Consider the following 25,323-nt stretch of genomic DNA (forward strand, 5'->3'; position numbering starts at 1 on the left):
CCATCCCTGTAGTCAGCAACAACACAGTCCAAACATTCAACAAGTAGTAGCTGAATTATGGAACCCTTCTTCATTTATCTAGTAGGGATATATTTTGGTAAAATACTGTTTCTTATTTCTAGGTGATGTGATACTTCCAAATAAATTTCGTCTTTCCTTTTCTTCCTCCCCCCCTCCTTCCCTTCCATCTTTCCATCCTTGTTTTTCCCCTCTTTTCTCCCTCTCTTTCCCTAGTACCCCCACCCCCATCCTTACCCCCCAGACCTACTTTTACAACAGAGCAAGTATTCTGAAAAATGATTTAGCCTCAAAACAAAAACAAAAACGAAACAAATTTACTGTGTTCTTCTACAAGCGGTTGTCAAGGGTCAGAGTTAAGTAAGATACTAGCTCTCTCTGGCCCCACCTGCGGAGCTTTTCTGTCACAAGTTTCTTGGTTCAGTGTTACTGTTCTTTGTAGAGATTAATTGATGATACAAGCTGAACATAACTGGATGAATGAAGACTATCATCTACTATATGATTTTTAGTCTCAACTAAGCCTGGATAGAGACAGTTGATTTCTTAGACATTAGCCTTTAAAGATTCACCAGGACTGATTCTACAGTAAGACATTAGATAGATACTAATAAAGGGTAGAAGATGAAGAAAAGTTATTAACCACTCTACATTCAATTAGGTTAGCCTATTTTTTTTTTTAGTGTACTAAGACATTTTAGAAATTACAAAATGAGGACTTAAAAATAGCTGGTCATATTTAAAGGGTCATTCCATGGAATTTATCCGAAAAAATAAAACTAGATTCTTAATCTAAGGTTTGGTTTCACTTTCCATGGTTGAATCACTCACAAGTTGTAGTTCATCAGTTATTAAAGATTTCATAAAACCCACACAGATACTGAACTTCTAAGTAGTCAGTATAACCACATCAATTTTAAGACATGGTCAGTCTGAGATCCCAAAAAATGATTCATGAGATCTCCTTAGTGTAAAGCCATAGTTTCAAGACCTTGCCTTATATCAAAATCTATCATAATTTACGCTAGACTATAGTGGAGTATATAGAGTGCTTGTGGCATGGGTCCTACTTCTTTCTTTTTTTAATTTTTAAATTTTACTTATTTATTTGGTTTTGCCAGGTCTTAGTTGCAGCAGGTGGGCTCCTTAGTTGCGGCTCACCAGCTCCTTAGTTGTGGCATGCAAACTCTTAGTTGCGGCATTCATGTGGGTGGGATCTAGTTCTCTGAGCAGGGCTCGAACCCTGGCCCCCTGCCCTGGGAGTGCGGAGTCTTAACCACTGCGCCACCAGGGAAGTCCCACTTATTTCTTTTTAAGCTTAAAAATTAGCATATAAATGTAGCTCATAAAAATAATTTCAGCCCTATATAATATATGGTGCATCCATATGCTTAGAATCTACAAAGAGAATTGTTATACCTTGTAAAGGTATAGCTAAAAAGTAGAACTTCAAAATCTATTAATTAACATGTGACTATTTTTAAAAATTTGATTATAGTTTCATTCTGTAGATGACATTGTCTTGAGGATTAAGTAGTTGGGTCCTTCGTGTCATTTGATTTTTAGTGACCGAGTACACTTTAAAACCCTGTAGTAAAGGATCTGTGATAGGAAATCACAATCATATCTATCTTAATAAAGTAGCATGACACAATAATTATTTAATTTTGTAAAATACAGTTTTATGCTAGTGAATTCAAAATTTTCTAAATATACTTGATAAGCTTCAGTGTCTTTGGTAAAATGGGAATAATATATAGCCATGAAAATACTATGAGAAATGAGATTTGATATACAGTTGACCACTGAACAACATAGGGATTAGGGGTGCTGACCCTCTGTGCAGACGAAAATCCTCATATAACTTATAGCAGCCTTCCGTAGACAAGGTTCGTCTGTATACTCGGTTCCATATCCCTGGATTCAACCAACCATGGATTGGGTAGTACTCCAGTATTTACTATTGAAAAAATCTGCATATAAGTGGACCCATGCAGTTCAAACTCTTGTTGTTCAAGGGTCAACTGTATATAGAAACTACTCAGGCATATAGTAAATTTTCAAAAATTACTTTTCCTCTTGTTGATGTTGCTATGGTGGCTCCCACTGTTTTTCACGTATACAATAAAGTAGCATAGAAATATTAAAAATCTGTGAAAGAAAAAGCAAGGTAGAAAATAACAACCCAGGAAAGATAACACTTTTTGTTTATTTTACAATAGTTGCTTGTATCCTAATTTGGATGTCATAAGTACAAATTTAATTTACACAATTTCTAAGAATTTAAATCTGGACATTTTGATCTAACGTTTCTATAGTTGTACTTTGATATTTTATGTATTGAATGCAGATAAAACGAACAAAGACACTTCTATAAAGATAAAACACCTCAGCTCAAATCTAAAAAGCAGAATGCCAATAAAAGAGTTGATAAACTCAAGAAGCAACATTAATTTTTAACTGAAATGCTTAAATCTAAATGGTCCTTGATAACTGGTGTTTATATTATCATTGTTTTCAACTTTTACAAATTTTTATCCACATAAACTTATTTTCTTCTCTGCTTCTATTCCATCTAGAAACATTGCTAAAATGCTTTCTCAGTTAGATGCCATGAAAATGCACTGGTCTTGCTCTTGAGTTCACAGTATGGTAGAGTAGAGAGGCCAACAGTTACTATAATGAACATAGGAGCTTTAGGAAAAGAGATCACAAAAAGTTAGAGTAATTTCACACCATATAAGCATAAACATGGTTAAGGAAGTCTCATAGGGAAATCTGAATTTCTGAAATCCATTAAAATATATAGGAAATATTTATAAAAAAAGAGAAGTTCGATGATAAAAGTAACAAAATCACTAAGAAAAAGTATTACTGTATCTTGATAACCTTAGGATGAACCTTAGGATTTAAATGCATTGATGTTTTCAAGTGTATGTATTTTATAATTATGGGATCAATATACTATTATGCAGTCACTTCTAAAGTTCTGGTCCAAGATGGCAACATAGGAGGCTCCTGAACTCACCTTGTCTCATGGATACACTGAAATATACAGCTATACATGGAGCAATTCCCACTGGAAAAAATCCAGAAACTAGCTGAGCAACTCCTACACGTGGGGTGAATGAGAAAATACCCACATCAAAACAGGTCCTGGCATACCCTCAACTACTGGGAGCTGTTAAGAACAAAGAAGGCAGCTTGTACAATCACAAAGGTTTGATAGACAATCAAGAGTTTGGGCTAGGCGGAATGATAATGTTTACCTACTAAACAAGACCACTCCATCAAGATTGGGAGAGGTGGCTGTTTTATCCAATGCGCAGAAACCAACACAGAGAGTCAAGGAAAATGAAGAAACAGAGGAATACGTTCCAAATAAAAGAACAAGATAAAAGTCTAGAAACAGATCTTAATGAAATAGAGATAGGTTATTTACTTATAAAAAGTTTAAAATAATGGTCATAAAGATGCTCACCAAGGGAGGAGAACAATGCATGAACAAAGCGTAAAGTTCAACAAACAGAAAATATGAGGACATACCAAACAGAAATTACAGAGCTGAAGAATACAGTAACTGAACTGCAAAATTCATAGGCCAGTTCAACAACAGACTAGAGAAGTGAAAGAAAGGATCAGTGAACTTGACAGGGCAGTGGAATCCATCCAAGTAGAGGAGTAAAAAGAAAAAAGCATGAAAAAGAATGAAGGTAGATTAAGGGACTTAAAGGATACCATCAAAATGAAAAGGCAACCTTCGGAATGGGAGAAAATATTTGCAAATATATTTCTGATAAGGTGTTGATACGAAAATATATATTAATATATAGAGAATTCATACAACTCAATAACAACAAAAAAATAAACAATCTGATTGAAAAAATGGGCAGAGGAAATGTTTAGACATTTTTCCAAAGAAGACATACAAATGGCCAACAGGTACACGAAAAGGTGTTCAAAATCACTAACTATCAGGGAAATACAAATCAAAACCACAGTGAGATGTGACTACACACCTGTTAGAATGGCTTTTACCAAGAAAAAACAAGCATTGGCGCGGATGTGGAGAAAAGGGAACCCTTGTGCATTGTTAGTGGGAATGTAAATTGGTACAGCCACTATGAAAAACAGTAAGGTAGTTTCTCGAAAAATTTAAAAAAGAACTACCAAATGATCCATGTATCCCACTTCAGGGTATATATCTGAAGGAAATGAAAACAGGATATTGAAGAGATATCTGTACTCCCATGTTCACTACAGCAATACTCACAGTAGCCAAGAAATGGAAACAATATAAGTATCCATTGATGTATGATTGGAAAAAGATGTGGTACATATATACAATAGAATACCGTTCAGCCACGCGAAAGAAGGAAATCTTGCCACTTGGGACAACATGCATGGACCTTGAGGGCATTATGCTCAGGGATATAAGCCAGAGAAAGACAAATACTGCATGGTATCACTTATATGTGGGGGAAAAAAGTCAAACTCATAGAAAGAGAGTGGTTGCCAGAGGTTGGGGATGGGGGAAATAGGGAGAAATTGGTAAAAGGGTATAAAGTTTTAGCTATAAGTTGGAAAAGGTCTGACTGGTGACTATAGTTGCTAACACTGTATTTTATTTATTTTTTAATTTTTATTTATTTATTTATTTATTTTTTGGCCACACCGCACAGCATGCGGGATCTTAGTTCCCTGACCAGCGATCGAACCCACGCCCCCTGCAGTGAAAGCACGGAATCTTAAATCTGATAAGAAAGTAGAACTTAGTCTCATACACAATGTATTCATAAATCAAATCACCACAATGTACACTTTAAATATCTTATAATTTTATAAGTCCATTATACCTCGACAAAGCTGAAATAAAAAAATTAAAAAATAAGCTGTGCATAAAATAAACATGAGCATACTAAGGAAAAATCTTCACATTTGCATTTAGATTTGCAGTTTAAATCTACTTTAATTTTACATGTTTATTAACATGTTACATTAAAAGCTCTGATATTTTAAAGTCTTACAAAAATGTCATTTCTATTATTAAAATAACATGAAAATATTATGTTATAATTAGAGCATTAAGTGTGGACAAAACTAAAATACTTGTCTCATTTCAACACTATCATGTTCTACATCTAAGCATCAAGGAAAAGCAAAATTTTTATCAGTGAACATACTATCTTATGAATAGTAGTCTTTAAGTCAATAGTTTATTATTCATAATAAAATTATTACAGAAAGAAGATACACTGCATAGTTTAGTCATGTCATTAGTTGGGCTGAAGAAGAAGAAAGATTGTCTCTATATATATTAATGCTAATGAAGTACTAAGGATAATAAAAAAGTCTCCAAAGGATAGTTCAATTAAATCTATTTTTATAGTTCATGTTAATTATATTCCTGCATAAGGCTGTGAAAATTTATTTTTACACTCTTGCACCGACTAATGTTATCAATTATCCAAGTAAATATTTAGGAAAATAAACCAAATTATATTAAAAGTCCATAATCATTTCCTTTGTATGTCTTATCAAATGGTATATTAATTCATTAATACTTGAATATGAAGACCTAAAGAATATTTCACTATTTGTTTTTTAACTTTACTTACTTTCGCTCATTATAAGAAAACCATTTCTACAAATACAACAAAGTATATCAATTGCCTTATTAGCAATCCATACTTGACTGTTTCCAGAAGCATCAAAATGGCAACACCACATTCATGCCAAATACAATCCAACTCTAAGTCTGGGCATGCAAATTACAAACTCAGCTATTCCCATTAGCTTTTTCTAATCCAGCCAACTGCTGTATAACATCCTTTTTCCTAGTCTTAAATATGTAAACATACATGAAGAATTTGAAGTGAACATCTTATTTCACATTTCCACGAACAAAAGTTCACCACTTGTCTTTTCTACTGTATTTTGAATAATATTAAGGTAAAAATGTTGCATGGGATTCAAAGCATGTATAAAATGCTATTCACACTTACATCATACTGGATGAGATGGGTCCAAATTGGCCTGCCATAAGACTGAAATAGCCATTGGCATGGGAAATAAGGAAGATAAGTCATGGCTATACATCAAAAGACACTGGTATTTTGGATTTGTTGAGCAACATCTTTCAAATGGCAGATGATGTATGTACTGATAAAGTATTTTTACTAAAAGGGCAAAGGATTTCCTCTTCCTGAAATGCTTCAGAAATAATTCTCATGAAGAGTAGTTCTCAGGACTTCCACATCATAAATGCACATTTCATTCACACAGTAAGATAAGGATTTTTCCTTTATTTAAGCTTATATAAGTCAATTGCAAAGTTACAAGCATAAAGACAAAATCTGAGGGCTTTGCACAATACTCCTATAAAAGGTAATTAAAATAAATTTATTCCCTGGAAGCATCATGCTAATTTTCAAACAATATTACAAAGCTATAGTAATTGAAACAGTATGGCACTGGCATAAGAACAGACATAGACTAATGGAACAGAAGACAGAGCCCAGAAATAAACCCACACAAACATGGTGAATTACAACAAAGGAGCCAAGAATACACAATGGGGAAAGGACAGGCTCTTCAGTGAATGGTGTTGGGGAAGCTGGACAGTTACACACAGAAGAATGAAATTGGACCACTGTCTTACACCATACATAAAAATTAACTCAAAATGGATCAGAGAGTTGAATGAAACCATAAAATTCTTGGAAGAAAACACATGTGGTAAGCTTCTTGATACTGACCTTGGCGATGATTTTTTGGATTGACACCAAAAGCAAAAGGCAACCAAAAGCAAAAATAAATAAGTGGGACTACATCAGACTAAAAGGCGTCTGTACAGCAAAGGAAACCATCAATGAAATGAAAAAGCAACCTACTGAATGGGAGAAAATATTTGCAAATCATATAGTTGATAAGGGGTTAATATCAAAAATATATAAAGAACGTATATAACTCAATAACAAAAATAAAAACAATCCGATTGAAAAATGGGCAGAAGATCTGAATAGACATTTTTCCAAAGAGGACATCAGATGGCCAACAGGTACATGAAAAGGTGCTCAAAATCACTAACCATAAGGGAAATGTAAATCACAATGAGATTTCAGCTCACACCGGTTACACTGGCTATCATCAAAAAGACAAGAAATAACAAGTGCTGGTGAGGGCGTGGAGAAAAGGGAACCCTTGTGCACTGTTGGTGGAAATGTAAATTGGTGCAGCCATCATGGAAAACAGTATGGAGGTTCCTCATAAAATTAAAAATTAATAAATTAAATATGATACAGCAATTCCATTTCTGGGTATTTATCTGAAGAAAATGAAAACACTAACTTGAATAGATACATGCACCCCCGTGTTCACTTCAGCATTATTTACAACAGCCAAGATATGGAAGCAAACTGTATCTTGTCTATTTATAGATGAATGGATAAAGAATATGTGGTATATACACACAATGGACTATTATTCAGCCATAAGAAAGAAGGAAATCTTGCCATTTGCGACAACATGGATGGACCTAGAGGGCACTGTACTAAGTGAAATTAGTCGGACAGAGAAAGACAAGTACTACATGGCATCACTTATATGTGGAATCTTAAAAGAAAACAAACAATCCAAAACAACAAACCAAAACAACAAAACAATCAAACTCAGGGATACAGAGAACAGATGGCAGTTGCCAGAGGCAGGGGGTGGGAGGGCATGCAAAATGAGTGAAGGGGGTTAAAAGTACAAATATCCAGTTATAAAATAAATTAAGTCATGGGGATGTAATGTACAGCATGGTGACTATATTAATAACACAATATTACATGTTTGAAAGTTGCTGAGAGAGTAGATCTTAAAAGTTTTTAATCACAAGAAAAAAAGATTTGTAACTGCGTTTGGTGATGGATGTTAAATAGAATTATCGTGATGATTATTTCCCAATATATACAAATACTGAATCATTATGAGGTATACCTGAAAGTAATATAATATTATATGTCAACTATATCTAAATAAAAAAATATTCCATTTAGCAGTACTTAGGGTCCAAAATGAACTGATTCTTTGATATGAAAGTGGATGCTATGAAGTGAGAAAATAGGGTCAATTTATAGATATGGCTTTGATACTGACTTGTTTAGATACTGATCTCACTGATGGCAGACCAGGACTTGGGGTAGGGTCATCCACTACATGTGTTAAAGAAAAACATTGTACTGGGAGATGCTTATGTAACCCTATGATGTCACTGGAAAGAAAATAGTTTACACTTATTTTAGGGTAAAGCTATGATGTGCTTTCCCAAATGATAGTTTTACTTAAACAAAAGATAGTAGGAAGAAAAATAATATCCTAATTCAAAACAGAGTATTAAGTGTTCCTTTTGTACTTCTGAACATAATAGAGATTGTGCAGACATACACTATTGACTCGCAGTGAATTATTTCTGTATAAACCACACCCTTTGAGTCCATGTACCTGTGACTTGTTTCTAACCAACAGGACCTGATAAAGGTGATGTGATAGTCACCACCATGATTATATTATGTAAGACTCCATCTCAGCAGACTAGAATGAATCTTCTGTTGGCCTTGAAAAAACTAAACTGGGATGTGTGAGGGGGACTGAGTGGGCCCCGCAGAAGCTGAGAGTGGTCCCCAGCTGACAGCCTGCCAGAAAATGGGGAATTTAGTGCCACAACTTGGAGGAACTGAATTCTGCCAACAACCTTGTGACCCTGGAAGAAGATCCCCAAGCTCTAGAACAAAACACAGCCTGGGCAACACATAGATTGCAGCTTTGTGAGATCCTTACCAGGGCACCCAGTCCATGCTTAATTTCTTGAACCATGAAAACTGTGAGATACTAAATGTGTGTAGTTTTAAGCCATTAAAATTGTGGTAACTTGTTATGCATCAATAGAAAATTAATACAAAGATGAAGGTTGTATTCTGAGTCTTCTCTGCACAAAATATATCGCGACCTTATCTTGGTAGCAAAACTTGTGGAACATTTTATGTTTATAGTAGCTACCACAGTGATTGAGCAGCTACAGAGGGTAGGAGATAAAGGGAAAATGGGCCATGAATAGATAACGTTTTGCCCTTCATAAATGAAGAGGAAGAGATTTGTGTATCATTTCTGCAATGCTGGGGTTATGGTACAATATATGTAGCAAGTACATGGCATCTAGGCTGCACTAAATATATAACTGAATGAATAATGAATGGATGAAAATTGAAATGCCTAATTTTCCCCAAGCGGGGCTGATGCATCAGTGACAGTGATGTTAAAAATAATAGATTCGTATTGTATTCTGTTCTTAGAAAATGTCTGTAAAAGTATATTAACTCAATGAATCTTAAAAGTAAAAGAACAAACAAGAAACCCTCTATTTTACACAAATAAACTAAAGTTTTGTGAGGTTAAGTGCTCAAGACAACACCTAATACATGGCAATGCTAAAGCGGAGCCCAAACTCTTAGTCCAAATAAGTTAAGTGGCTTAGTGATGAGTCTCCTGTTGGGTTAGGGCCAGGGAACCTGGTTTGGAATCAGAAAGGGTGGGTTTGGGAGCAGCATATCCAGCCCTTCCCTTTCTCATTCAGTTGCAGAGGGGAGAGTGATGAGAGACATCACAATCAGGCCATTAAAAGGAGAAACTACCAAGATATAAAAAATGTTGGGGAGTCCGTATCTCTCAGTCAGTAATGAGGAGAGGCAACATTTCTGGCTTAGGCAGTTTGCAGATTATACTGTACCATTTAATCTGAAGCTGTAACTGATTAGCTGGGACAGACTGTGCTCATTTTATCAATATAATTTCCATTTTTCCATTGATGCATAAATGTCTGTGACTTGTTTATATCTTTATCAGACATTACAAAGATGAAAGTGTTACTTTTTAAGTATTACAGATTTTATCATTTTTGTATTTTACCATTTGTGTTAAAAAGATGAATGGCATATACATATCTGTTAAATGAATAAGTAGTTAATACTTACATATCTTAGTATACAAATCTATATAGAAAAAAGTATATACAGGCCTGGTAACATAATAATATTATAATTACCACCATTTGGGGGAGTAGTTGAGAAACTGATTTGGAGAGCAAAGTTCTGAATTTGCTGAGTCACTTTAGGGATACTATAAATAAAATCCAGGTGTCCGTATTATTTTTGTGCTACAGGCTAAACCTGTTCTCATCGAAATCAATTTGCTTTTGGTGAAGGAGGTATTCAATGAAGTTCAACAGCTTCTACTGTCCAGCATATATCAGGGAATATTTTTCACTAAAGAGTTATTTAATATAATCATTTTGGTTATATTCGTTACTCTATTTAAAAAACAGTTACTACTATCTGTAATGGAGAAGAAACATTATATGTTGTTAGGTGACCAGGCTAAGCATAAACATTCCACTGAAATTGTGCTTTAAACAAAAAGTGAGCTGCTTTTATTTATTTTCATCTAGCTTTCTACTACATCAGATTTATTGAACTTTTAGTTGTCAGATGTCTCAAAATATATGACTTTGAACCAATGAATTCTATTTGGTGTCTCTACCTTGTGCCAATATCATTTTATATTTAATATATTATTTGTTCCTAATCTCTTCGGTATCATCTTCAGGGATAGAAGGAAAAGAGAAAGTAACTAACATTTCTAGAGTTTCTCCTATTTGTCTTATACTATTTTTTGTGTTTTTTAATCATCTCTATAACTTTTCATGTTAGGTACTATCCATACCATTTCAGGACAAAGCAGCTGAGACTAAGGAAGGTTAGAAACTTGCCTAGGTTGGCTAGCAAGTAAAAAAAGCTAATATTAGAGCCCATTTTCTTCTTGAGTCCCACTTCCTTGTTCTTTCTATATACCTTTGCTCATCGCTCTAATTGTCAAGAAAATATTCTGGAAGATCAGTATAAATCCTTTCTCCTTTAACTGAATCTCATTTCTTATTACCTACTTTCCATGGCCCATTCATATACATTTTACATTTATACCCTTGTATTTAACATTAGCATCACCAATTTATCCTCCTTAACCTGTAGGTTAGACATCTTGAATGTCTTCACCGTCTCCTCACAGAATCAATTATTAATTCCTTTAATTTTGCTTTATTAAGAAAAACAGAAAAATATGTCCAGTTAGAAGCATAGCCTATAATGTCACTTCCTTAGCAGGAACACACTTCTACAAGCAATATTTATCTTGACAGATGTCAGGAGAAGTGATGATGTGAATGAGGAACTAGTCCTGACAGTAGATACTTCCTTTGTCACTGAGGAAATGCACACAAGCTTTCACTAAAATGTACCAGGAAGAAACTGTGATCTTAGAAGAGATTCAGTCCAAATAGTATTTTATTTCTATAGTTGTATACTTTGTTTATTCCTAAAAATAATTTGAGAGGCTTGCAAGAAATTATGTCATACATAATTTGGACTCTTGCTAAGAATAAAAGAGAAAAAGCCATCCTGAATGGGGAGGGAGAAATCTGGGGGTCAAGGCACCTTCGCAGAATCTGCTCAGTTTCCCAGAACTTGCAGCAGTTACGATGGAACACACATGTTCCCAAATGGACAGTGACACTTTTTCTTCGTGTTCCACGAGAAACAGAAGACATGACAAAATTGTTTTAACTTTCTAAGACTTGGCCTTAAAAAAAAAGTCTTCTTATGAAGTGTTCATGTAAATAACATTGGAGGCATGTTAAGTGCATGTCAGCTAAAATTTATCTCAACTGCATGAAGCAGAGTTCACCACATTTTTGCCTCAGTTCCCCTTTATTTTATATACCACATGTGAGGACAGCAGTGCAGTCTCAAATAAAAGTGATCAAACATTTTTATTTGATCAGCTGGTGCACCTTATTTCATTATGGTTAAGCTTCTTTCAGAATTCAACTTTGAAGCAAACAAGACAAAACCATGCTTCAATGATTTCAATGATACCCATACCACCTATCAAATTAAATTCAGATTCTTTACTTGTCTGGTCCACCATGATCTGGCCCTAACTTTGGTTCCTTTTATGTACTCTGTGTTCTATCAAAACAAAATGGGAAAAAAAAAAAAAAAACCCAAACAAAAATAATCTGTCTTCCTGCAATGATAAAGTCATTGAAAAGAAAAAAACAGCACTAATTATGGTCTAAGGCCTAAAATTAAGACTCAGTATTATGTGCTGCCTCATGAACTGGTCAAATTAGCAGGGTCTTAAATGGTCTAACCATAAGATCCCCTCCCTACTCTGGTGGAATATAAGGACCCCTAGCCAAAGAGCCCTCCTTATCAGGGGATCAAGTACAATTTCTGCTTATCCCTGAGCAGCTGGGTTTCAGTTTCCTCCAAGTCTAGGAAATTATTCAACCAAGTCAATCATATCTTCCTTCAAGAACCAGGGGCAGTCCAACCTTTTGATACTAAAATGTTGGCCTTCCACAGCTGGTTGTTTACTCTTTTCCTAAGTACACCCCCCATGTGGCCTATATATTTTAAGGAAATAATGAATATCATGGCAGCATTTTTTCACTGTAGTATTGTGGTATTGTTTATAATACTGTAAAGGGGAAGACAGCACAAATGTCCAACAATTGAGGAATGGTTGATGTAGATGATTAAATATCTACAAACATGATAAAAACAAGTAATTAAATTTATGTTTATGAAGAACTTTTGATGTAACAGGAAAATGTCTTTGTTAGGCAATTTACACTATATTAAAAATATGTATGTAAACTACTTTACAATATATTCCTAACTTTTACTGTGTGTGTACATCGGTATAAACAAGATAAAAAGGAAAGAGAATATAAATTGTCAAATTACGATGGCTTTTATTTTCATCTTTATATTTTTCACTACTACCATAATTTACTGAGGATCGATCGCTCTATCTATCTGTCTATCCATCCATCCGTCCATCCAGCTATCTACACATACACATACACAACACACATACGCATACCCCCCCCCCCCACACACTCATTTTACGTATACATACAAAGAAGAGAGCTGAAAATGATACATGCATTTAGCTATTTAGCTACTGGTAGCTGAAAGCCAGATGGGAGGTTTGCCTTTTAGATCTCTAAAAGAGGAAAAAGAAATGAAAATCTTCATGAGAAAATGGGGAAAGATGTGTTCTCTATATTCCATTGATAAAATTCTTTGAGCAAATGAAGATATGCAGTACAAAAATTGTACGTGTACAAACATGTACCCATGGTTTGTGTCATATTTTAATTTTCATTAGACAGTCTCATGTATTCGTTGTTTCCTATGTATTATAGCTCCACTTCTTCAAGTGTCTTGCAAATTCTTGGAAGGAGAGTGGTCGCCACAGACTTTTCCCGTATCTGCCTCATAGCTAGGTTAAGGTTGAATCTATATTCAATATGAACTATTTATTTGTTTACAGTGGGCAAGTGAAAGATAGGCCTTTGTTTATCATAACTCTACTTTCTGTAATCCTATATTATTTGAAAATTTTTCAAGTAAATTTAACAGTTAAAAAAGGTAGCTAAATTTTTGTTTCAGTATTTTTATTGACTATGGAACATATTCTATGGAACATGGGGGTATTTTTTTAAACTAATTTGCTGATCATATCTTTGAGAAATACTGGGTAAGATATATAGAACTATTCTTACCACCTAGAAGGTTCCATCTAAAGTCTGAATACACATATCTATCTAAATCACCTTTACTTTAAGTTTGTGGATTTTCTCTGTAAACACTCATAAGTAAGAAAAAAAGGAGGAGAATGATATCAGTATTTGGTGGAAACGGTTATACTTTCAAATTATTTCAGAAGCGAATAGAAAATATGCAAGTGCAAAGTAAACAATATTATTATTTTCATATCTTTTTAACATATTTAAGATTTTCATTTGCTTTCTTAGGATTTTGCATACATAATTTCTTTGGTTGCATATTGGGACAATATAATGACTGACCAAACTATGTAAATAAGGCTATTATCACAAATGTAATCATTTCCATTAAAAAAATTATTGAAATATAAACCATAGTGAGTATGAGGGCTTATTTGCTGTGTATATATGTATACATGTATGTAAACTCCCTATCCTCTTCCAAATATGAAAACATACTTCACTCAATGCCTAGTCATATTGCCAGTGTTTGAGATCTCCATTGATTAACAGAAGGAAGTGGAAAGTCTGACTAGCTATTGTTTGCTTTTAAAGCTGTTCTTAAATACTTCTGCTCAGATTTTTAAAATTTTAGGCCAATAAAACCCCTTCCAGTAAGTATTAAATGGGAAGAGAGGAAGGAATTCTACAGCAGGTGGTACAGTTCCTGCATTGTTGTCACAACTAGTCACTAATGTTCTTTAGGAACAAAGCAGGGATGTCTGCTCTCACTCCTCTGTTCAGTACTGTACCACACTTTTAGCAATTGCAATAAGGACAAAAATTAAATTTATCCCCATTGGAATGGAACAAGTAAAACTGTCTTTACTTGCAGATAACATAATTTTGCATGTAGAAAATCCTAAGAACTCCACAAAAAACTATTAGAACTAGAAATACTAGCAAGATTATAAGCCAAAAGGTCAATACACAAAAATCAAATGTATTTCTATAAAATGGCAATGAATAGTCCAAAACTGAAATTAAGAAAACAACTCCATTCTCCATAGCATCAAGAAGAATAAAATAATTTGGGAGACATTTAGCAAATGAAATGCTAGTTTTGTACACTGAAAACTATAAAACTTTACTGAAAAAAATGAATGGATATCTCAGTAAATGAAGAGGTATTACATGTTCATGAATTAGAAGATTCAATGTTGGTAAGAGAGCAATTCTCTCCAAATTGAACTATAATTTCAATGCAACCTCTATCATAATCCCAGTAAGTTGATACTAAAAAAATATGGAAGTTAAAAGGATCAAGAATAGCCAAAACAATTTTGAAAATAAAAAGTTGGAGGACTTCCACTACCAGATTTCAAAACGTAATATAAAGCTATATAGTAAGCAAAAGAGTGTAACAGTTAGGCGTATAGTCAAACAGTACAGAATTGAGAATCTAGAAATAAATTCTTGTATTAATGGTAGATTGACGTTTGACAAAGATACCAAGGCAATTCAATGGGGGACATATTTTTTTTAACAAAAGGTGCTTGTACAATTAGATAGCCATTAGTGCTTCAAAAAAATGAACCTGGATCTCAGCCTCAAACCATATACAAAAACCAGCACAAAATAGGTCATTGACCCGAATGTTTAAAGCTTCTGGTATAAAACACAAGAGAAAATCTTTTTGACCTTGGGATAGTTCTTAATACACTATCAAGAGCAGCATGGTTCACACACAAAAAAAAATATCAAAAAATTGAATTCCATTAAAATGTTAAAACTTTTCTTTAAAATACACCTTTAAGAAAATAAAAAGACAACACACAGATTAGAAGGAAATATATGCATGCCATGTATCTTATAAAAGACACATCCAAATATATAAAGAACTCTTACAACTCAGTATGAAGACAAACAACCTAAATAAATATGGGCAAAATTTCTTAATAAATATTTCACCAAAGAATACATATGCTTTGCTTATAACCCCCTGAAAATATGCTCATTATCATAGGTCATGAGGAAAATGCAAGCTAAAAATAACAATGAGATATCATCCACACTCACCCCAAAAGACGGACGTTACCAAGTGTTGGCAATGACATGGAGAAAGTGGAATCCTTACACACTGCTGGCGAGAATACAATATGGTACCTTCACCTTGGAAAACTATTTGGCAGTTTCTTAAATAGTTAACAAACTTACCATGTAACTCAGCAGTTCTACTTCTAGGATGCCATACAAAAATATCATATGTCCAAACTAAAAAGTGTATGCAAATATTTTAAAAAACCAGGCAAAATCCAATGGATAAACAAATATACACAATCTAAACAATGGAATACTTCTTAACAATAAAAATAGCAAACTTTTGATACATGTTACAAAATGGATAAACCTAAAAAATACTGGTAAGGGAAAGGAGCCAGACACCAAAACTGTAAACTGTGTGATTTAACGTATGTGAAGTGCCCAGAAAGGGTAAACTCAGAGACATAAAGTAAATTTCCTGCCTGTGGCTGGGAGAGGAGTACTGGAAGTGGCTATTGCTATCAGACTCAAGAAAACTTTTTGCAATGATCGAAATGTTCTAAAACAAAATTGTGGTGATGGTCATACAACTCCATAAATTTATAAAAGTCATTGATTTGTACACATACAACGTGCATATTTATGATATGTAAAGTTGTTGAAATAATAATTTAAAAAGGGTTATCCACATTTGGTATTCCTACCAACTGAGATCCAATGAGATCTGTTATATTTATCTCCTGTTTCTAAAAGCTCATAAAGATGGTGGACTAAAGAGGAATAGAAAATGAGCCGCTATTTCCATAGAAGACACTGCTGTCTTTTGAACCTAAACATTTTTAATGTTCTTCACTATTGCACTTCCTAATTAGTCTTTCTAGCCTTGCAGATGGAGCCAGTCTATTGCAGAACTATACATAAGCAAATATCTTTTTTAAAATCAGAAGAATTTCTTTGACTTGTTTCAAACAGCTGTGTTTCTGGAGCCATAAGACGAGTTCTGAATAAAAAAGAGACTAATTTCTTGAGCATTACATTTTATCTTTTTTTTCTGATAATTTCTAAGAGAAGGGGAAATAACATTTGTTGAGTGTATAGTAAGTATAACATTTTGGGCTAGGTGCACTTGCAATTATGTGAGATAGAGAGAGCTGGTCTTATTTTATGGTTGAGCAAACTTATTCTCAAAATTTAAATAAGTGATAGAGCTGGACTCCAACTCAGGTCTTTCTAATTCTAAAACTCATGACCTGTTTTCTCCATTTTGCTGCCTTCTACTTGTTTGCATAAAGATTTTCAAAACCACTGTATAGTTGTTGATCAACACCTATAAGAGTATCTTTGAAGTTTAAGGTAAAAAGTTAAAGTATCTACTTCATTAAAATTATGGGTCGCTTAATAGAAGATTGTATGCATGTATTTTCCTCTGCATACATCATAAAAATACTATAAAGAATGGTACATATGTATATGTGTGTACACACTTATACATATATACATACATCTATGAAAAATAAAGTTTTATAAATTCCCTGGCTTTGTCTCAGTTGTTCCTAAAATTTTACTATAATAATTACTCACATTTCAGATTCTCCTACTAAAGTATGAGTAATTTGTAGATCAAGGTCTTTGTTGGATTCATTCTAGTAATACAGCAACCAACACAATGTAAATCACACCATGGGTGTTCTCTCAATAACTATTAATGAATAAAAATTTTTAAATGAATTCAACATAAGTTTAAAAGCAGTTATAAAATATACTTTATTTGTGTAAGTTTTTTATAGGAAGAAATAAGAACTTACTTAGAATTTTTTAAACTTTCTCTATAAAGATCCTTAGAGAAGTATTTCTCAAACATTTTGGTTCAAGGAGCCATTTATATTTTTTAATATTATTAGGGACCTCAAAGAGCTTTTGTTTATATGGGTTATAATTATGTGTATTTTCTGTATTATAAACTAAAACTGAGAATTTAAAGTATTTATTAATGAATTTAAAGTATTAATAAACTCATTCTATGTTAAAATAAATCACATTTTTAATAAAAAATGTATATAAAAAACAAAACATTTATGAGAAAGGTGGCATTGTTTTATATTACTGCAAATCTCCTTGATATTAAGTTAAATAGAAGACAGCTGAATTCTCTTATCTGTTATATACAGTCTGTTGTGATGTCACACATCAATTAATCTCTGAGAAACTCTACTGTATATTCACAGGAAAATAAGAGTGCAAAAGGCAAATGCTACCTTAGCATTACTATGAAAATAATTTTGACCTTGAAAACCCCCTGAAAGAATCTTGGGTACCATGAGGGTTCCCAGCTCATACTCTGACAACCACATAGCAGAAAGAATTAAGGAAAAAAAAAAACCTTTCTATTCCTGTCTGCTATTTTGAAATTACTTTTGCTTCCAATAAATAGAAATATATTTTTTCCTTTTCTGTGAGGTATGCTGGTTTCATATAATTCTTATAAAATATTTTAATGCTAGACCCATTTAGAATGGTCTATTAAAATACTAAAAAAGATATATTTTATTTCTACTTTCAATGGGTTTATATAACCAAAATGAAAATTTACTAATGACAATTTCCCCCTCTGTTTAGGAGAGCAGAAATACTACATTTTATTCTTCTCTCCTTCCTTGATTATATCCTTATCTTTTTGACAAAGGCAGTTAAATTATTAGCTTAGATAGCTTTTTCACTATTGATGAAGCTATTGGACACTGCTGTTTTTCTCTAAATGTGAGAGACAAACAGGAATTTAATTATTTTTTATTATGAAAAATTTCATACATATAAAAAAGTAGTGACAAGACTATAATAAAACCCAGTGTGGTTGATCTTCCAGCTCCAACAATTAATCAAATCATGGTCAGTTTTGTCCCATCTATTTCTTTACCACTCTCTACACAGCTAATTGTGAAGCAAATTCCACACAAGACATTGTTTCATATGTAAATATTTTAGTATGCATCTCTAAAAGATATATTCCATTTTTAATTAAAACATTAACATAAAAATGACACTGATAGCTACGAATAACTTTAGTGTCACCAAACATTTAGTCACTCAAACTAAGCTTTTGGTAGACCAGCAAATAACAGAGATTAGCCAGGAGTGTAAACGTTCTATGCCAGGGTTTGCCTACTAACCTCAAATTTCTGGAGGCTGTTTGCTAAAAATTGCCGTTTCTGGTTCTAGTCTTGCATATACATGCACTTAAATCCCTTTCAGGTACTTAAGACTTATCTGAAGACAATACAAATTGCTTCAAAACGTTTACTTTAGAATGAGATCGTGCTACCGCAGGACACATGGCAAATATATTCAGTAGTAACGCAGGGTAAATACAACAAGGAAAATATTTTTATTATTATTTTAGGCAAATATCAAAATAAAAAGGAGCATGCAGAGAGATAATATAATACACTAGTAAATTTACCATTCAAAACTATAGTCCTCTTTTCTCATTTTGCAAAATCTATATACAGAGGAAACTGAATTTAGTTTTCAGACTAGAATATTTATAAAAAGAAATCAATAGCTCTTATTTCTGTTACTCTTATATTTTAAAATAAGAATTATTATTTTTTAATTGTAGTAAAAGAAAACAAATTAAAAAAAATTTCCTAATTGTAGTAAAAGAAAAATTAAAATAAGCTGCAAAAGAAAAATGATAAGGTTGAGGGGATAATTACTTTGACATAGTATATTAATAGTAATACAACTAGAAAACAGACACACTGATATAGAGTCCTGATGATTTAGTAAAAATGTTTTGAAGATTTTTTTTGTACTCCCTGAAAAAAATAACTTTGGTATTGCTAGAAAGTATTATGTTGTTTTGCTTTATGAGCTGGAGGGAACTGAAATAGTTTGTAGCAGGTAGTTATTTCTACAAAAAGAGTCCCTGGATTTTAAGGCTCACCCCTGGAATGTTCATCAGTACTTAAAATACAGTCTGCATGCAATAAAATCTTGAAAGGTTGAATTATCTATCTCTGGCAGAAGAAAAATTACCCAATCTTAAAAGAAAAACAACAATATTAGGTTCTAAATCGATTCATTCTCTATGAAAATAAAGAGAGGACAATTGCTCAAAGCAAAACCTGTTCCGCATCTACATTCTCTAGGGTCTAAAATCTGCAAGGAACAACAGGAAGAACACTGAAGAAATACCTGTTTTTTATTCTCTATCAGTCCTTAAAAAAAAAAAACCTCCAACACATAGGCCATGTTAGATATACCACCTATACATATATCCATATATAGTCATGAATATTTTCTGTTGATGTACGGTGTCTATGAAACAAAGAGTGAGAATATAGGGAAATACTTGAGTGAGAATATAGGTAATTTTCATATTTTAAAAATTTATTAACTTTGACAAAATGTATACTTCCACCTCACAGATAGAGAACTTTTTATTTGTAAACTAAATGCAACTTGAGATCTGGATTAGATTCTGCACCAGAAAAAAAAAATTAGTGGGGAAACTCAAAATTTGGATAAGGCTTGTAGATACTTCAGTACTATCATATTAATGTTGATTTCTTGTTTTGATCATTTTTTGTGGTTAGATAGATGTTAACATTAGTGAAACTGGGTAAAGGGTGGGCAAAAGAACTGACTGTGTTATTTTCTGGGAGTCCACAGTATTTCAAAATAACAAGTTTAAAATTTCTGCCATAAGTTTGGTTTACAGAAGAACACAAACAAATAAAAATCAGCAAAATTGATAATCTTCAAATTGGTAAGGTATAGGGGAATCTATTCTTTAGAAAAATTCAAGTTAGTTTTCTACTTTCTGTGTAAGAATGTTTTATGGTCCTATGACCATATTACTCAACAGTGCAATAATTATGGACCATTGTAATGTCATGCACATTTTTAAAAATGAAGATAATAGAATGATCTAAATATATATGCCATTTAGTAATGTATCATACTAACGATTATGCCATTATTGTATTTTATATTCAAATGCACAGCCTGCTTATTTTTTGAAATTTTCCAATACACAACTTTTGACATAAAAAGTGGTGTTTTCTAAAATTTAATGAGTCATCTAAACTGAAATTCAAATACATATATCTCAGTGCGACATTAAAGTGAAAAGAACTAGATTATTTGATTTCCTTTACCTGAAACTGTGTGATCCTTGGAGTCTCTTGTTATTTTTATCCTTGCATGAGGAAAGATGTAGTGCACAGTTTTCCCGTTCATCTGTATAATCTAAGACGTACATGTGATAAGGTGAAAAAGCAATGTTAAAGAGACTTAAAAGGCAATTTACAGAATTCACTTTTTTTTTTCAAAGCACATTGATTCAATCAATGAAAATATATTAGAAGACTCTCAAATGATGACAATTTTAAGCATTTAATACTATACAATGACGTTATTGGTTTCTGAGTTCATTATAGTCTTTATGTTTACAACCAGTTTCTCTTGCAAACTGATTTGTTGTGTTTGGAAAATCAACGAGCACATGTAACACCTAAAGGATGTCTGTTACTATGGTAGTGCATAGTAGCGATGACAGTGGATAGAGGAAGTATATGGAAAATTGATATCTGCTGATTTTGTTTTGGACAGCCTAGAAATAGGCATTGTCAATTTTCAGCAATCAAGTGATTCTAAGGGAGAAAAGCCAGAGAAGATCCTCATACTCTGCATCTCTATCACTCTACTAGGAATGCATATTTATGTTATTTTGATTTCACTGTGGAATTTTGCTTCTGCTGAGCACATCTACCAGCAGTTTCAATGTATACCTGATGCTGAGACTAATTCTGTATAAATAAATCAAATCTTTGCTCATTCTAATATTTTCTGAAGCCTTCTTTGTATGCAAAGGTGTTACTTCTCATTTACTTCTGATGTTCCTTCCGGTAGAAGAAACAACACTCAAAGTTCCTGTTACAAGTCTGTGACTTCAATTCTCATTACTGAGACTTGAACATGAGAATACTATAGACTGCATTATTGCTGTTCCCACCTGGCAAAATGAGATTTCTGAAACAACAGTAAATTAGCAAATCCAAACTTATGCTTTATATTTTATGGAATTTGGCTTTCAAAAGAGATATGTGAAATAATGAAAGATAGAAATAGTAAAATATTTATATACCTATATTAATAGGATTTCATTAGGATAGAATCTTATATTTATCACCTCAGGAGAATTTTTGACTATAATTACAAATGAAATAATAGTAAAGAGACATTCAATACTACCAATTTCAGAATACGTTTAAGAAGTGTTTGGGACTACCAAACCAAAATATTAAACAGAATTTAGAACTAAAGGGATCTACATTTTGTGAAGGAAGATTCCTTGGACTACTCTTGTGATATTGTGTCTTTGAAAATCCATCAGTAAAACTGCTAGACTTCTGGATTTTAAAAGGAAAATGTACTAAAAAAAATACAAACTTAAATTATAGCCTTTAGCTTTTATTCTCTTCGGCAAAGAATAAGCTTAATCAGGCCTCTGATGGATATAAAACACTCCCCAGTTAACAGCAGAATCCTGTCAAGTCCAAGAATATTATATGAATTCTGCAAAGTAAAGCTAAAGTATTGTTTGCAAGATTGTAAAAATATTATGGTCAGTATAATCAGTCAATCTTGATTATTTATACTGATGCTAACTTTGTATACCACTGAAAACCTTGTATATATTCATAACAAAAGAGTGTGTATTTTCCTCTTTTCTTCCACACTCTTGCCTCCTATTCTGTCTCTTTCTCTTTCTTACTTTCTCTCCTGGCCTCCTTACTTTCCCTCCCTTCGTCTTTTCTCCTTCTTCTACTTTCCTTCTTCCTCTCCTCCTCTCCTTCCTCCCTCCCCTAATCTGCATTTAAAGATCTTTACTTTTTACTAAAAATCAAACCATGTGCATTGAAAATCCTACAACTATTAGATATAACTCAACTTTACTTTGTTACTGTAGATAATTCATTAAAATTATGGATATTATTTCATTTTACTTCAAATGTCTTCTAATTTCACTTGGCCAAAAATAAACTAAGAAAACACAATTTTGCCTTTTGTTATTCTGTCTAATTCTCCAGTCTAGGGAGAAGCTGATATAATCTCATAGTCCCCCTCTTGCATAGTCTAGAAGAGTAATCAGGTTTCTGAAATGTTTCATCAGTTTTATCAACTAGTCCCTACTGCCTTTCAATATGTATCTGTGATGATATTAAGTAGAAGGGATGTTAAGCATCTTCATTTCCATGAATATTGCTTTCAGAGCATCTCATAGGATCTCCTGTAATTTCAGAGACTGTCTACAGTCAGCTTCATGAATTCAATTAATCAATTAGAAACATTAAACTGCCTCAATTTTGATCAATGTGACCAAGAGTCTGAGGAAAGCAGAAGTATCCATCTCCCATGTTTGCACTAGCTGGATATTGGCTTTTTTCTAACCAACGCAGGTAAGTGTTGAGAGAGTTCTCCAGCAGATGAAGTCTTAGGGCAGGTGTTGCTTCTGCCAACTAAGAGTAGGAACAAGGCCAGAGGGCAGGACTGATGTCAAGTAGTGCCTCATACCTATCCCCAAGAGCCAGGTTTCTGATAGCATAGTCTTTTGATGATTCTGCATTGACAGAACTATCACCTGTATGCCGCCCAGAAAAAGGGTTCCTCCTCTTCCCTACCTACAAATATTTCAAGAGAAATTATGTTCATGAACTGGCCCTTCATACTTATGAAATAACAACTCTTGTGTTAATATATCTTTTATTTATACAGACATTCATGCTTTCCCTCACCTAAATACCTTGTATGACAGATGCAGGGGACAGAGTGCCCTTCTGGGGATCCAAGCCCTGTGTTAGGCACTGCATAGATACCATGGTGGATGGAAGAGAGAGCACTTACTCTCTAAAAGCTCGTAGACCAAGACACAATGCATGGAGTGCTACTGGAGCACAAAAGGAAGAACACTTGTGGGGAGGTGGTGGTAGTAGTGTCAGAGAAGGCTCCTTGCAAGATGAGGCATGTACATGGAGACCTGAGTGATGAATAGGGTTAGCCAAGAGAAGAGAGGAGGGGGAATGTTTAGGAAGAGGAAACAAGACATTCAAAAGCCCAGAAGAAAGAGAAAGAGTGGCTCTTTCAGAGGAGCTCAACGTACCGCAATATAGCGGTTGCGTGGGAATTGCACAAGGCATGGGCATTAGTGCAGAGTGAAGGCATTTTGTACTAGTAGAGAAATGTTGACCCTTGTAACAACCCTGTGAAGGGTATTAGTCCTATTTATAGATGAAGTGACTGAAAAAAATTAAAAAAAAAAAAAAAAAGAAAAGAGTCAGGTGATCTGTTCAATTCACAAAGCAGAGTTGAATTTCTACTTAACAGTGCAGAGGTTAAACATAAATATATATATTTGAAAGGAAACAAATATAGTTTTGCAGATTTGGCTTATTTTTATGGTTTATATGATTTTGAGTCTAACTTCAGAAGTACTCTTCAATTTCTCTAATGTATATTTACATTAAATATTTTTAAAAGCAGACAAATTAGTGCTTGCATTAGTCTATTTGGTTTTATTACTTCTGCCTCCAGAGCATTTTATGAACATAAATTCTTATTATGTATAAGTTTTCAAATAAAAGCAGCTGGACTTATTGGTACCAAGAGTTCAATATTACCTTTTTGTGATTAAATATGCAAAGAAGTGACTAAAACAAGAATGCTATTTTGCTATCCCTTCTAGACCAAAATATAGTTTTGATGAGTTAATGAGGAAGACAGTATTTGAAGATAAATATTAATGTAAAAAAGCATGAATTTTGAACTTTATATAAATGTAATCAAAGCATATGTTGTCTTCAATAAAGCTTTTATTTAGAGAAATCTATAAAGCAAAACAAAGAAATTATTGTCACAAAAGTCAGTATATTTTCTACTTGTTTGGGAGAGGTTGAAAATTACAATCTGCAAAGGGCACTTGGAGGTTTCAGTGGGCAGAAAATCCTCCCTTTCTTTGTTTGTGTGGTGGTTATATGGCTGTTTACTTTATAACTAGTTTATAATTCTACATATTTTCAGTTTTGAGTATTGCAGTTTTTTTGTTTGTATGTTAGATAACAAAATACAAATGTAAAAAATAACTTTTAGCAAGAAAATACACATTATTACATTTACCTCTATATAATTCTAACAAGGATCCTTACATTTTCTATGTTATCAAACAAAGAGAGAAATTAATTAAATGATTCTCAAATATAGCCACTGTAATTTTGGTATTCTATTGCTCTATAATTATATATTTAAACATGATGTGCTATGTCTTCAGTGAACCAAAATCATAAATCTGTACATGTAACAGAAAACTATGAACAAAAAAGTCATTAGGAATATTTATGTTTAATCTACATACAATAAAATAGAATTTTAGAAAATATTTTTGGGGATGGACACAGATTATTTTAAAATATATCCTGTAGAATATTACTTGGATAAATTAGTTGGACAAGACTATTCTGATTGGATCCTCAGAAGTTTTGGGAAATAATTGTATGGAAGTTATTATTTTTTTTAGCTCTTCAGTTTTTATAGTTCATCTTATTAGGATTTCTTTAAAGGATTTGTGTTTTCATTAACTTGATCTAGGTTTG

The 25,323-nt window shown here is 33.1% G+C and overlaps 1 protein-coding gene across 1 annotated transcript in view; it reads right to left on the minus strand.

Annotated features, from left to right (window-relative positions):
* Positions 1–25,323, minus strand: part of LOC133096174 (protein piccolo) — a 370,525-nt gene that overhangs the window by 118,290 nt on the left and 226,912 nt on the right. Inside the window, exon 9 of the mRNA XM_061197659.1 lies at positions 20,833–20,923. Coding sequence (XP_061053642.1) covers positions 20,833–20,923 — 91 coding nt within the window. The remainder of the gene's footprint in view (positions 1–20,832; positions 20,924–25,323) is intronic.

This window comes from Eubalaena glacialis, chromosome 8, assembly GCF_028564815.1.
Source record: "Eubalaena glacialis isolate mEubGla1 chromosome 8, mEubGla1.1.hap2.+ XY, whole genome shotgun sequence".
NCBI lineage: Eukaryota > Metazoa > Chordata > Mammalia > Artiodactyla > Balaenidae > Eubalaena > Eubalaena glacialis.